Below are 13429 nucleotides of genomic sequence, written 5' to 3'. Positions count from 1 at the left end.
AAGTAGATCCAATGGCTGGTTGCAACTGTGGCACGGTACCACAGTTGCAACATAGTCAAGTCCTACTTAAAGTACAAGCCAAACTCTTGAATTTTTGTTTGAGCGAAATTTATTCCCAAAACTTGTAATACGATTCTAATAAATTTTTCCTAAATTGAGCTCCACACGAAAGCTCGAGAATTATGGTGATGTGGTCATTAAATTTAGGTGCACAAAATTTAATATTATACTTATGTATCATCACAAATTTATAAATCTCACACGATGAATAGCCGCAAATGCCTCTTTTCACTTTTTTTTTTTTTTATGGCAGCATGAAAATCCTTTATATATTTAATGTTAGGGTTTCGTTACCTTATATAATAAGGTAACAAACATAAATAAATAACAACTATTTAATAAAAATCTAATAGGTGTAGAAATATAAAGTAAAAGTAATAAAAATTTGTGAAGAATCGTGGATGCTAGATAAATATATTATGTTTATAAGATAAGATGGACCTTAATGTTATTATTTTGGCAGAATGAGAATACACATATGTTAAATGTTATATAGACAGCTCATACGTAATTATTAATTACGTGATAAGTAAAGCCGTTACTTGCCATACAAGCCAGCTGATGAAGAAAGTATGTGTAAATGAATTATCAGAGTCTTTGTTTTCATCATCCGCCAAAACCGTGTCTTGAAAGAGAGGGCCACAAGCATCTCCCAAAAATGGCGAAAACAAAGGGTGTTCGATCAATGTCATCTCCTCTCACAATGCGACACGAATACAACACGCTACGAAGAAGACCTACGAAGAACAAAATAGAAAGCGTTGAAATATTTAAAAAAGAAAAAGAAAAAAGAATTCATTCTTCTAAAGATTTTCTATTTTCCATTCAATCCCCGTCAAAATCATATAATTATTACCTTTTAGCTGGTTACTAGCCGTCATTGCTGTTACTTTTCGAACAATTTTTGGCAATCTGAAGATGGTCGAATTGGTACAACCGTTCAATTTTTATTGATTGGATTGGATTAAATTTGATCAAGTTTCAGGAGAAGGAATTTTGGTTTTCACTGGAAGTCAGAATGGTATGTATAATTCCATCACGATTGAAAAGTAGCTGCTTTAATTACAATCATATGATTGTTTCGGGAGATAAGAACTTGAAAAATTTTAATTGAAGATGCTGTTAATGTGACAATTTATTAGCTCGAGAAACGGGAAAATATAGCGTATAGGAGAATAATTTGCAGGATAATACAATGGCCCATGATGACTTTTGACATTTTGGTGCTCATAACCTTAACTCAGCAGACACATTAATTAACTTTTTTGGAGAAAATAAGGATATATTTAGATGGTATCATTGATGATCTTGATAGTTTGGCAGACAATATGATATGTTTAATTCAAGCACTAGTTTGACGGGTGGGCATTGTTAGTTCTTTGGAACAATATTGCATATGCGGTATTTGGTTTTGTTAAATGTTAATTACGAGCTCAGCATGAATGTCTTCAGTTGTCCACAATGCTTGACCTAGTTATCGATAAATCAGCAGGTGGGAACTAATGCATTCGATTATTTATTTCCTGTTATCACAATTTTTTCTTTTTTTCTTTTTTTATGTTTTTGCATGTTAGTCGAATCATTTGAGTTCTTTTTTTTTATTCTGTAAATTGCAATGGCTGCAGGAAATTCAAGAGAATATTGTTGCTGGTACGCACGTCTGGATTGAAGATCCAGAATTAGTTTTTATACATGGAATTGTTCTTAACATCAGAGGACAGGAAGCTGAGATTCAAACTAGTGATGGGAATATGGTAAATACAAATCATCTGATGCCAAACTACAGTCCTCCTAAACCAATGGGATCTCAAATTATTTAATTTTTTATTTTTTATTTATGTCTAAGTTTAATTGTCTTTCATTCCGATGTTTTTGTTTTATGTTATCTTGTTGTTACACGATGTGAATGGCTTGAGAATTAAGATAATCGAACTCTTAAGGTGTTGGGAATAGGATCCAACTCGAGTCGTGAGGAACCTGAAACATGTTGAAGATCCATTAATGTGCACAGAAACTATTGAGACTCGCTTCTACAACTGATTGATGTTCCTGAGTTCTGCTCTACTTGGGTGATATCTTATTCTTCTTTTAGTACTCTTGGCTAGTTAGAGCTGGAGTATTGTTGCTTGAGTACAGTCCCAGGATTTTTTATATTGAAGACCAATCGAATAAAATATAACTATAGGGTAAAGCAAAGACTAGTAGGCTATAATAGGATTGAAGATATTGTTTCTTGAGACCTTGTTTACCTTCGTTATGCCTTCACTTTTAACAACTTTGGTTTTCTTTCCTTTCTGGGTACCATTTTTATGGTTTGAATGAATCTTTGGATAGTCTCTATAATGTTTCTTTGGTATACTTCCTACTTGAGGCATCACGCCGTTATTTCAAAGTCCTTTTTGGGCAGTGATATGAAATCTGATTAGTTGTTTTCCCATATCAATTTCGACCAGGTTGTTGCAAATTTATCAAAAATATACCCAAAGGACGTAGAAGCTCCAGCTGGAGGAGCTGATGACATGACTAAGCTCTCATACTTGCATGAGCCCGGCGTCTTGCACAATTTAGCGACCAGATATGAAATCAATGAAATTTATGTGAGATTGATTCACTTTGGTTTTTATATAAGTTAATGTTTTCCCTTGTATGGTTATTTACCACAACCATAACCATTGGTGGCTCGATTCTGAGTTTTTAAACATCATGCAGACCTACACTGGGAACATTCTAATTGCCCTCAACCCATTTCAACCACTCTCACATTTGTACGACGCTTACATGATGGAACGATACAAGGGAGTACCATTTGGAAAGCTCAGCCCGCATGTTTTTGCGATTGCTGATGCTGCATATAGGTGATCATGTAACCACTTCTGTTTGCTCACTACTTTGTTCTAAATTTCATAGAAATATTCAGCTAGATTTTTCATAAATTTGATCAGGGAAATGATTAATGAAGGAAAAAGCAACTCTATACTGGTTAGTGGTGAAAGCGGGGCTGGTAAGACTGAGACCACTAAAATGATTATGCGCTACCTTGCATATTTGGGTGGCCATACTGCTGCTGAAGGACGATCTGTCGAACAACAAGTTTTAGAAGTACGTTGGACTATCTATCTCTTGTTTAAATTAATTAATTTCTCAAGGTCAATGTGCAGAGATACACTTGAGGTCAAGAATCGAGTAATTACCTCGTACAATACTTGTTGGAGATTTTCAATCTCATGAGCTGTCCTTGTTTCTCTTTCTTGGAAGAGTTGTCTGTGTGGTGACTAATAATTTTCGGCATGATGCTTTCTTGGAGTATGGACAGGCATGGACATATATGTTAAGAGTTAGACATGGCAATAAAACTGTGAGGGTGTAATTGTTTTTTGGTTGGTGCACCAAGTTGTATTCACTTCTATAACTTGGATATAGTTGTTTATCAGGTTATTAACAATATACAGTGATTTTTCCTTGCAGTATGGACAGAATCATGAACATGCATGTTGGATTTTTGACTTGGATAATATACTAATGTGGGCTTTATTTTTATTTGGCTAGTGCATTAAATTGAGAGATACAGTAGACACAGAAAGCTTTGTGCAATTTAAGAACCGGGATTTTCTAAATGGATTAACTTTTCAGGGCATAGCTTATGATACTTGCAATATTTTTAATGTTTTTAGTTCTTTCTCAAATTGAATGTTCATTTGGTTTGTCCATTTCTTTTTTCATAGAAATTCTTGTTGAAATTGAAACTAGGTGTTTTGACTCTGTTTTTCCTTATACACCCACTCATACTCTGATATGGAAGTTGGAACCATCTGAAAATGTGTGTTAATTGGTGTGATGCAGTCAAATCCCGTTCTTGAAGCATTTGGCAATGCAAAAACGGTTAAAAATAATAACTCCAGGTATGAAAAGCTGATTTCTGATTCCATCCCCTGTTTTGATGTATATTACAAATGGTGAAGTAATTCTCATTGCCATTCTAATTACTTCTATTGTGATCTCAAAAGGCAAAACGTTTCACATCCATAAAGTCCACCTGGTTTATTTAAATGTTCTATTCATATACTTGCCAGCTTGTATTTATACAAAATCAGAGTTCATGAAGAAAATGAAACTAGAAAATTAACAAAAAATCATTCTCTTCCCGATTCTCTTATGAACTTTTTCGTGATGGTAAGGGAAGACGAGTTGACTGCTTTAACTCTCTGTTGCTTAGTCATGTAGTCAGAAATATTGTTTTCCTATAATTTCTCTGCAGTTTGTGACTACTGATGTTTGCGCAGCCGTTTTGGGAAATTTGTTGAGATTCAATTTGATAAGCGTGGAAGGATATCAGGGGCAGCAATCAGAACATATCTTTTGGAGAGATCTCGTGTTTGCAAAATTTCAGATCCTGAGCGCAACTATCACTGTTTTTACCTTCTCTGTGCAGCACCACCCGATGTAGGCATCTTCACTTGATGTTCAACTCTTTCCCTACATATTTCTTGAGAAACTTTCTTAAAATGTATGTCACATCATTCCTGCTAATACATTTTTTGTTTTATCAGGAGATTGAGAGATATAAGCTCGGAAATCCCACGTCATTTTACTATCTTAATCAATCCAACTGCTATGAATTGGTTGGTGTAAACGATGCCAATGAATATCTTGCAACGAGGAGAGCCATGGATGTTATTGGAATAAGTCGGAAAGAACAGGTTTGGTCTCAATTGTCAATTTAACAAATGTTTATATGTGCTAAACATCTTCATGCAATCAAGATCAGAAAAAGGTCCATCTCTCTGACCCTCTCTTCTCTCTCTATTTGTCTCAGGATGCAATTTTTGGTGTTGTGGCTGCTATACTTCATCTAGGTAACATTGAGTTTGAGAAGGGGGAAGAAGATTCATCAGTTGTGAAAGATGATGAATCGAAATTCCATCTTCAAATGACGGCGAAGCTTCTTATGTATGTCAGGAAACTTAATAATGTAGCAATTCTTATTACTTCTTTTTCATGTTTGTGTTTCGAAATTAGCTGATATCATCCTTAATTCAGGTGTGATCCCGGTGAACTGGAAGATGCATTGTGTAAACGTGTAATGATAACCCCGGAAGAAATTATCAAAAAAAGTCTTGATCCTGTTGCTGCGACAGTTAGCAGGGATGGCCTTGCCAAGACAATATATTCCCGCTTGTTTGACTGGTAAATACTAGCTTCTGGATCATTAAGGTCTCGTAACTCATTGTACACTAGAGAGGTTTAGCACATCATGGATATGTATCCATTAAAACTTAATCACTCATCCATTATTTCCAGGTTGGTGGACAAAATCAATGTCTCCATTGGGCAAGATCCTCATTCAAAATGTTTGATCGGGGTCCTTGACATTTATGGTTTCGAGAGCTTTGAAAGTAACAGGTAATCCTTACTTGCGTGCATGCATCTCTCTGTCTCTCCTGCTCAAACCAAAAATATATGCGTTTTTAATTGTGAGCTAACATGTGTCTTTGAAATTAGCTGTATCTCAGAAGCACATTTATTTTGACTTGAATATAAATATATTATTCTGCACAGTTTTGAGCAGTTTTGTATTAACTTCACAAACGAAAAGCTGCAACAGCATTTCAACCAGGTATGAGGTTAGTCATATTTTACGGCTTCAGATTTAACTCAGTTTTTCAACCCATAACCTAGACGCCAATGTTGTCATTCAGAACGTTTTCAAAATGGAACAAAATGATTACAGAAATGAGGAAATTGATTGGAGCTACGTTCATTTCGTTGACAACCAAGATGTGCTAGATCTTATTGAGAAGGTTTCATGCCCTTTACCTTTAATTCACTCTGTTGTAGACCTTCTGATCATTGTTCCTTACTGATAATTCCATGAAGACTTAGTCTAAAGAAGGTGACTATGCATATGAATGCATGCTACTGGAAGGATGCCAAGAGCCATTATGCTTTTATTGAAACATGTTAGATCTCTAAAGTATCAAAGTCTCATAACATGGACATTTTTTTTTCATCTCTTTTCCCCTTTCCAAACCAAGTTTTTTAGAAAGATTGTTGGCTTTCTCTGTTGGTGCTAATGGAGAGGGAATGGGTTAAAACATAATTATTATCTTTACATGGATTTTATGTGGAGATTTCCCCTTTTAGATAAGTTTCTCGAGCTACAGTAGGACTATAAAATTTCTAATCTGGGGTTCATTTGGACCTTGAATGAGGTGCTTGAGTAAAATTAGAGGAACCAATTGGTATTTAATGTTAATCCTGGAGTGATACTGCTGATACCACTGGGTAATAACATTGAGGGGTGCCGTGTTCTATCACGTGGATCCTTGAATAATTTTAACAAACCTGAGATAGGTATATATTGACAATTACCTTGTTGATATCACAGTATTCAGGTTTATGGCCTTGTTATTAATTTAGTCATTTAAAGTGGTTGTAAATTATCTGCTGCATTAGATTTCATGTATACAGATTTCTAATACATATTGTTTGTGCAGAAACCAGGCGGGATCATCGCTTTACTTGATGAAGCATGGTATGAGAATATTTCTTTGCTGTTAATGGTGATGTTGAAGGCATTATCCTTGGCGTATCTGAGTCTTTGATGACATAAGTTCTACCCCTATCATCCCTCAAACACAAACACTCCCCACCCTCCAACCCAAGGAATAGAAAAATAAAAAAATCTTGAAAAGCCTTGCTGTTCTCTTTTTCTGTGATGTCATAATATTTCCAATTAACTTGCTGATTTGGGAATAATTTCTATTTACAGTATGTTCCCGAAGTCAACTCATGAAAATTTTTCACAAAAGCTTTACCAGACATTTAAGGATCATAAGCGCTTCATAAAACCAAAATTGACTCGTTCAGATTTTACCATTGTTCATTATGCAGGAGAGGTGAGATATGGTCCTGGTATGCTGCTGTATAATTTACTATTTTGTAATGCGAGTTGCTGATGCATTTTAGTGATATTATTATGTTCTCTTCTTTTCAGGTTCGCTATCAGTCTGACCTGTTTTTAGATAAAAACAAAGATTATGTCGTTGCTGAACATCAGGATTTGTTGAGTGCTTCCGAATGCTCTTTTGTATCAGGCCTTTTTCCTCCAATTTCTGAGGAGACAACCAAGTCTTCTAAGTTTTCATCTATTGGTTCTCGTTTTAAGGTATATTCTTTCCAGTCATCTGGTATGCTGCTTTTGTAACTTCTGTGTTCAGCCATACCAGATATCATTTACAGTTTAATGCTCATGCTACTCCATAAAGTGAAACCTGATGTTCTGACATATTTATTGCAGCTACAACTGCAGCAATTGATGGATACGCTGAATTCTACAGAACCCCACTACATTAGATGTGTGAAGCCAAACAATGAATTAAAACCTGTCATACTTGATAGTAACAATGTCATGCAGCAATTACGTTCTGGTGTAAGTAATGTTTAGCTTGTGTTGTACAAACTTCTGTTATCGTTGAATATTCGAGCATTTCCTTCTCATTGTCCTCCATGTAGGGTGTTCTAGAGGCCATTAGAGTCAAGTGTGCCGGATACCCTACGCGCAAGACCTTTTCTGAATTTCTAGATCGATTTGGCATTCTTTTGCCAGAGATTAGGAAACAGAAGTAAGTATCGCTTCCTGTTTTAAAAAAAATTACATCATTTTCTTCGGTCAACTTTAAGTTCCTGCTAAGGTTTATGTGGTCATATTTTCATTTCTTTTATATATTGCATTCTTGACCAGCTATGACGAAAAAATTGCCTGCAAATGGATACTGGAAAAGATGGATCTTAAAGGGTATCAGGTACGGAGTGAATTAACATGTCTTTTGTTCTTTTTTCTTGTTGATCATATATTTTGGTGATTTAAATTCTCAATTGTTTAATGGGAGGCCTATCCATTCTCCACCTCATTAAAAATTTCGTCTCTATTCCTTATCTTATTCTCTAATAAATTTAGTGGAGTATGGATGGGGAATCTCCATATGAAAAATGATTTTTCTATCCCCACCTCACTTCTCATTTACTTATTTTATAGTAGATATATAAAAATAATTTTAGTAAATTAAAAATTATAAATTTAAATAAAATTATTGACATATTATAAAGTATTTAAATTATTAAAAAAATTTCTAAAAAGTTGAAATAATATCATAACTAAAAAAAGTTTGAAGATAACACCACCTCAAGAGAGAAAAGAAAATATAATAATGTTTTATAGTGAAATAAGTATTGTAATGTAGTGTTTCTTTTAGTTATAACTTATTAATATTAGGTAAAAATAAAATAAAAATTGATTTACCAATATTATAATTGATAAAACAAAAATTATTGAACAAAAATTAAAAAATATTCATATATATAGAGATTGTGGTGAGGGTGGATGGGATTGGGGTGGGGTAGAATGGGGAGTATAAAACCAAACACCACCCCTTAATAGTTTATATATTATTTTTTTTCCTATTTTTTATCACATTCTTAAAAAATAATTCAAAATTCACCTCATTTTTAGTGAACCCTTATAGTACACTAAACCCGCGGAGAATTTTGCCATCCTAACACGGGTGGAAGCTTTTTTATATGTTTGTTGTATTAAAATTGAAACATAAAACGGGCATGAGTATGACTACTAATGTTTTGTTCTACCTCCCATGGATGATGGATCATGATATAATCTAAAGGCAAATAATGGTATTGCAGATAGGGAAAACAAAGGTTTTCCTAAAAGCTGGACAGATGGCTGAGTTAGATGCGAAGAGAGCAAAATTACTTGGTCATTCAGCTGAGGTTATTCAAAGCCAACATAGGCGTCGTGTGACTCAGAAACATTACATTACATTGGTGCAGGCTGCTGTTTGTATACAGTCTAGTTGTCGAGGTGAGTTGATAGGAAAACATGATATCTATTCATTGGTGAGGTGTATTCTGTTGAGCAGAAAGAGTGTTCAGTCCTGCGGTTAAAATGTTCCCTCCTTCTGTATGCAAAATCTGGTAGTCTCTATGATTAAATAGTCAATCAGATGTGCACGGGTTTTCATGGCAGGGAAAGTGAAGTGTTTGTGGTTTGACTTTTAATAGTTGGAAAATATTTTTCGACTAATGGATGTGCCAAGTATCTCACTCTTTGTATATTTAGGAAAATATTTATTGTAAAATCATGGCATACACCTGGAATTTCTGATCTGATGCCTATTATTGATATTTTTTGAAGAAGTAGATCTTATTATGTTGCTCATACTGGTCGAGCTTCTATATATTTCCGGTTAATCTTACTATTATTATAATCTATAGGAATTTTGGCGCGCCGATACTGCAAGGTTAAGAAGAAAGAAGCAGCTGTTGTCAAAATTCAGAAGAATTCGCGTACAATGATGACGAGAAAAGCCTACTCCAATGTCAAGGCTGCTGCAATTGTCTTGCAGGCCTGGTTACGGGCAAGAGCAGCTGTACGGGCAATGGCCGTCCTCAGTGAACTGAGACATCGAAAGCATGCCAAGGGTGCACTTAGTATTCAGGTATGACCGAGCTGATTATGCAAAAGTTTAAGGATCTTCATTGTTGTCCAAATTGATAATTACAGTAAATGCTTGCAGACCAGTTGGCGCGGACATAGAGATTTTTCGTACTATAAGAAGCTAAGAAAAGCATCAGTTTTCTCACAAAGCAGATGGAGAGGAATAGCGGCGCGAAGAGAGTTTAGGAAACTAAAGATGGTAGGTATTCATTTACTCCTGTGGTCAAGTTACTGATGAATAATTTATTTTAAGAGTTACCGATGAGTGTATGCACTAAATTTCATATTCTGGATACCAATGTGGAATCTACCAACTGTACCTACATACATATTTTCTGTCGCAGAGAATCTAAGCATGCTAATTTGCTCATGCACTAAACATCTGAGGTGTCACTCTGTCACTTTAACATTCACATCCACGCATAGCGTGAGGGCTACGAATGATCAGTATGAAGTTTGTCTATCAATTGTTATTGAAATTTTTTGACATGTGTCACACTTTGAGACTAAATGATAAAATCTTGCCTTTCAATTAGGCAAGAGATTTGGCATGAGAACCTTACATAATCTTATTACATTTCCTTTATGTAAAGAGGTAGATATGGATGGAATATACCAGAGCAGAGGCGAGCTAACAGCTACGAAACTATCTGATGAGACTATAGAAAACAAGCTGGTATAAGAAATGGTTGCAGCAGCTGAAATTTGCTGTACTGTTTTTTTGGCTAAATGGTGGATACAGAAACTAAGCTTTTGGATCTAGACTTTATGGAGAAATTATTATAGATCAAATAGATAACTGACAGCATGAGAAGTAGCTGTGGCTGAAGATCTTAGTACAACAGTATAGTGAGTTGTATGTGGCCTATTGTTGTCATGACAGACATATAATTGACACCATGAAAACCAGCATTATAGTTACAAATTCCCCTTTGAAGGTGTTAAAACAGTACTAGGATCTCCTTTCCTATCTCCATCCACTCCAGATATACGTAGACAATGCTGGTAGAAGAAGAGTCATTTCCACTGGCTTCTGAAAAATAATTCTGTTGAAAAGACAAGTAGCCCTGTCATTTTGCTGAATAATTTCGGTGCCATATACACATTAGTATTAATGATGAAAAATTTTGTACATGATTATGCTCCTTGGTTTGTTGGCCTCTTACTCAAGTGAAAACCATGTTTGCAGACTGCCAAGAAAGAAGAACGAGGACAAGAGATAACAGAATCGCAGGAGTCTCAGGAAGCTGTGCAGTACATAGTAGACGAAACAAGTGAAGTCAAGGAATGTGATATTACAAACAAAGGCATCGAAGTGCATGTCAAGGAGTGCGATACTACAGACAGAGCCATTGAAGTGCATGTCAAGGAATGTGATACTAAAGACAGAGCCACTGAAGTGCATGTCGAGGAATGTGATGATATAGACAGAGCCATTGAACCACACCCTATTACCGGAAAAATCCCATGTTCTAACGAAGAGGAAGAAAAGATTGAGAACCTCTCTGCTGAAGTAGAAAAGTTGAAGGTAATGCTGTTATAACCTAAATTTTTCCATTATTCTTCTCTGGTGGGTACTTCTGCTATTCAGCTTCATTTCATATTTGTACCTTTACGATTTTTCATTTGGAATCAGTAGTCATTCATATTTCTATTCTTCTCGAGTTCATTTTTGTTCTTTACACCTTATGCAAAACATGTCACCTTATAGCAGCCTAAAAGTTTTGCTCTTAAGAGTTATTTGTCTGCTGTGTGAGGTAAAGATAAACGATTATTATTGACCCAATACTAAGTATTTATATGTGGAATTGCATATAAATTATGAGCAATTTGGAAAGGTTGTGTCCTTCCCATTGCTTGCTATTGGAAGTGGACTGAGTTTATACGTATATTCTCTGGCTTCAGATTCCAAGGGTCTAAATTTGACAAATGTTAACCTTGTTATATCACACAGGCCCTGTTGCAGGCTGAAAAACAAAGAGCCGATGATTCTGCAAGGAAATGTGCTGAAGCAAGGGTATTAAGTGAGAAAAGACTGAAGAAATTAGAAGAGACTGAAAGAAGAGTTTATCAACTTCAAGACTCTTTGAACAGGTAGTATTAGTGTTTAACCTTTAAAGAAAAAACATGTAACCTTAAAATTATTCTTTTATGAATTTTTATTTTTGGATATGAAAGGTATATAGAATCCAATGCAAGTTGTTTCAAAATTTTCAAACATGAATTCTTGTGGTTGTGGAAAGGCTGCATGTTGTTTGACTAATACTTGATCTGATCTAGTGTGTCTCAGGCTGTTATATTGCATGTCGGAGCAATTTTCACAGCTGAAAATGATCTTGCGTTCTTCGTCAACCTCAACTTCAACTTCTATACCTATTGTTAAAGAAGAAACTTTTGATACTTCTGATAACTCCGATGCTTCATCGACTGACTCCGATTTCACCTTTCCAGCTCCAGCTCCTGCCTCTGCTAACTTTTCTTCATTCAAACCCAATGCTCTCCAGCTCATAGTCCAGGATCTTTCAGCCACGGAAATTGCAGGTCAGCTTATTTTCTTTAAAAGCTCTGTATTCAAACTCTCATGTCTCGACTACTTCTTCCCTTTTTTTTTTCTTGGGTTCCGTTGCTTTCATATTTTAAGATTCAAGTTCTGTTGAATGTTGTATGCTGATGGTACCTTGATTGTGTCTATTTTGGTGGTTACATGCTACAGGAAGCGAGAAGTTGGGAAATGACAAAGAAGGGGCATTTGATGATTACTTCTGATGGAATTGGATTGCTATACTTGCTTATTTTCTCGAAAATTCTGACATAGGTGTTAATATAGTTGAATGAGTGTATATTGGCAATTTTAGAGTAGGCACCTCTTGCTTAATGATCTGTTGCATAGCCTTCATTTCATACATGATCATAGATAGACAGTTTCTCAGGATGCTCTAGCTCGAATTATAGCAGAAATAGATTAGTATTATATGGGCACTTTTCTAACATTTTTTTTTTTTAAATTTCACTAACCAGCACCGAAAGTGCGAAATTGTAATATGTTAAAGCTCTTCAAAGCAACCGAATGAAGTTGTCTGACTTAGTTCATGTTAAGGTTCCTTTTAATTTGCTTGGTTCTATGCTCATCTAGATTATTATTCAGGCTTTAGCAGCTCCTCTTTTAACATGGCAGGTCTCTACTGTACTTGATAATTATTTCATCCATAAGCTATATATATATATATATATATATATAATATTTTGGGTGCTCTGTGGACGAATGCACATATGTTGTCAATCAGTCTTTTTGCGTTTCTCACTTAAAAGGCAACTAGCCAACTAAGCTAGCAGATTACATATGATGGCTGTAGAGGTGAAGTGCTGCCTATTCCGATTAATTGCTATAAAGTAAATACAAAAATATCTTGAATAGCTGGTGTAACAAATTAATAGGGCAATCCACCAAGTCATGTCCCCTATAAATCAAATGATTAGTTTCCAAAGATTACCCCAAAAGAATGTAGAGTAGGTTCTTCAATTTTGGGGCACTCAGAAAGTGGAAACCATCATGATATTCTTTTAATGCATGCCCATTTTCCGAATGCCTCGTTGATCCAATAGTGTTTTGGCTAACCATTCAGGTCTTGCCATGTATTTTATACAATCGGAGCAGCTCCCTATCAATCAGATCAAAGTTAACTTGTTTCAAACTTATTCCCTTAGTCAGATCTTGCCCTCTATTTGGTTTGGACATTTTCATTTCTCTTCTCCATCTTTGAGGGAATAAGTTTGAATTCTCCTAATAATATGTGGGATAAATTTTCCTCAAATTTATTTAAATATTTATGTTGATCAACGTAGATCCTAATAAAATTT

The 13429-nt window shown here is 35.2% G+C and overlaps 1 protein-coding gene across 2 annotated transcripts; it reads left to right on the top strand.

The window, feature by feature from the left end:
• The first annotated feature begins 1064 nt into the window (after positions 1–1064).
• Positions 1065–12594, top strand: LOC18047644 (myosin-16). 2 transcript variants are annotated; one of them, XM_006443822.2, is made up of 26 exons: positions 1065–1081; positions 1686–1814; positions 2514–2657; positions 2770–2915; positions 3003–3159; positions 3901–3959; positions 4341–4500; positions 4608–4757; positions 4874–5007; positions 5098–5244; positions 5359–5460; positions 5617–5674; positions 5757–5858; positions 6555–6592; positions 6830–6956; positions 7055–7225; positions 7358–7489; positions 7573–7682; positions 7802–7862; positions 8758–8935; positions 9349–9572; positions 9651–9770; positions 10761–11099; positions 11526–11665; positions 11862–12112; positions 12285–12594. In XM_006443822.2, the coding sequence occupies exons 1-26, from the start codon at positions 1079–1081 to the stop codon at positions 12335–12337; spliced, it is 3435 nt and encodes a 1144-aa protein (XP_006443885.2). In that variant the 5' UTR covers positions 1065–1078; the 3' UTR covers positions 12338–12594. The 2 variants fall into 2 exon arrangements, with proteins under 2 accessions (XP_006443885.2, XP_024045281.1); XM_024189513.1 differs by lacking the exon at positions 12285–12594 and having other exon boundaries at positions 11852–12024.
• Positions 12595–13429: the final 835 nt, after the last annotated feature.

This window comes from Citrus clementina, unplaced genomic scaffold, assembly GCF_000493195.1.
Source record: "Citrus clementina cultivar Clemenules unplaced genomic scaffold, Citrus_clementina_v1.0 scaffold_3, whole genome shotgun sequence".
NCBI lineage: Eukaryota > Viridiplantae > Streptophyta > Magnoliopsida > Sapindales > Rutaceae > Citrus > Citrus x clementina.
This window is presented reverse-complemented; position numbering and strand designations above follow the sequence as displayed.

Bases quoted from the DNA above. Each gene is read 5' to 3' on its own strand.
- LOC18047644 (XM_006443822.2), top strand. The intron at 6,957-7,054 runs GTGAGATATGGT...TCTTCTTTTCAG, and splicing joins TTGTTCATTATGCAGGAGAG to GTTCGCTATCAGTCTGACCT. The intron at 11,100-11,525 runs GTAATGCTGTTA...TATATCACACAG, and splicing joins CTGAAGTAGAAAAGTTGAAG to GCCCTGTTGCAGGCTGAAAA.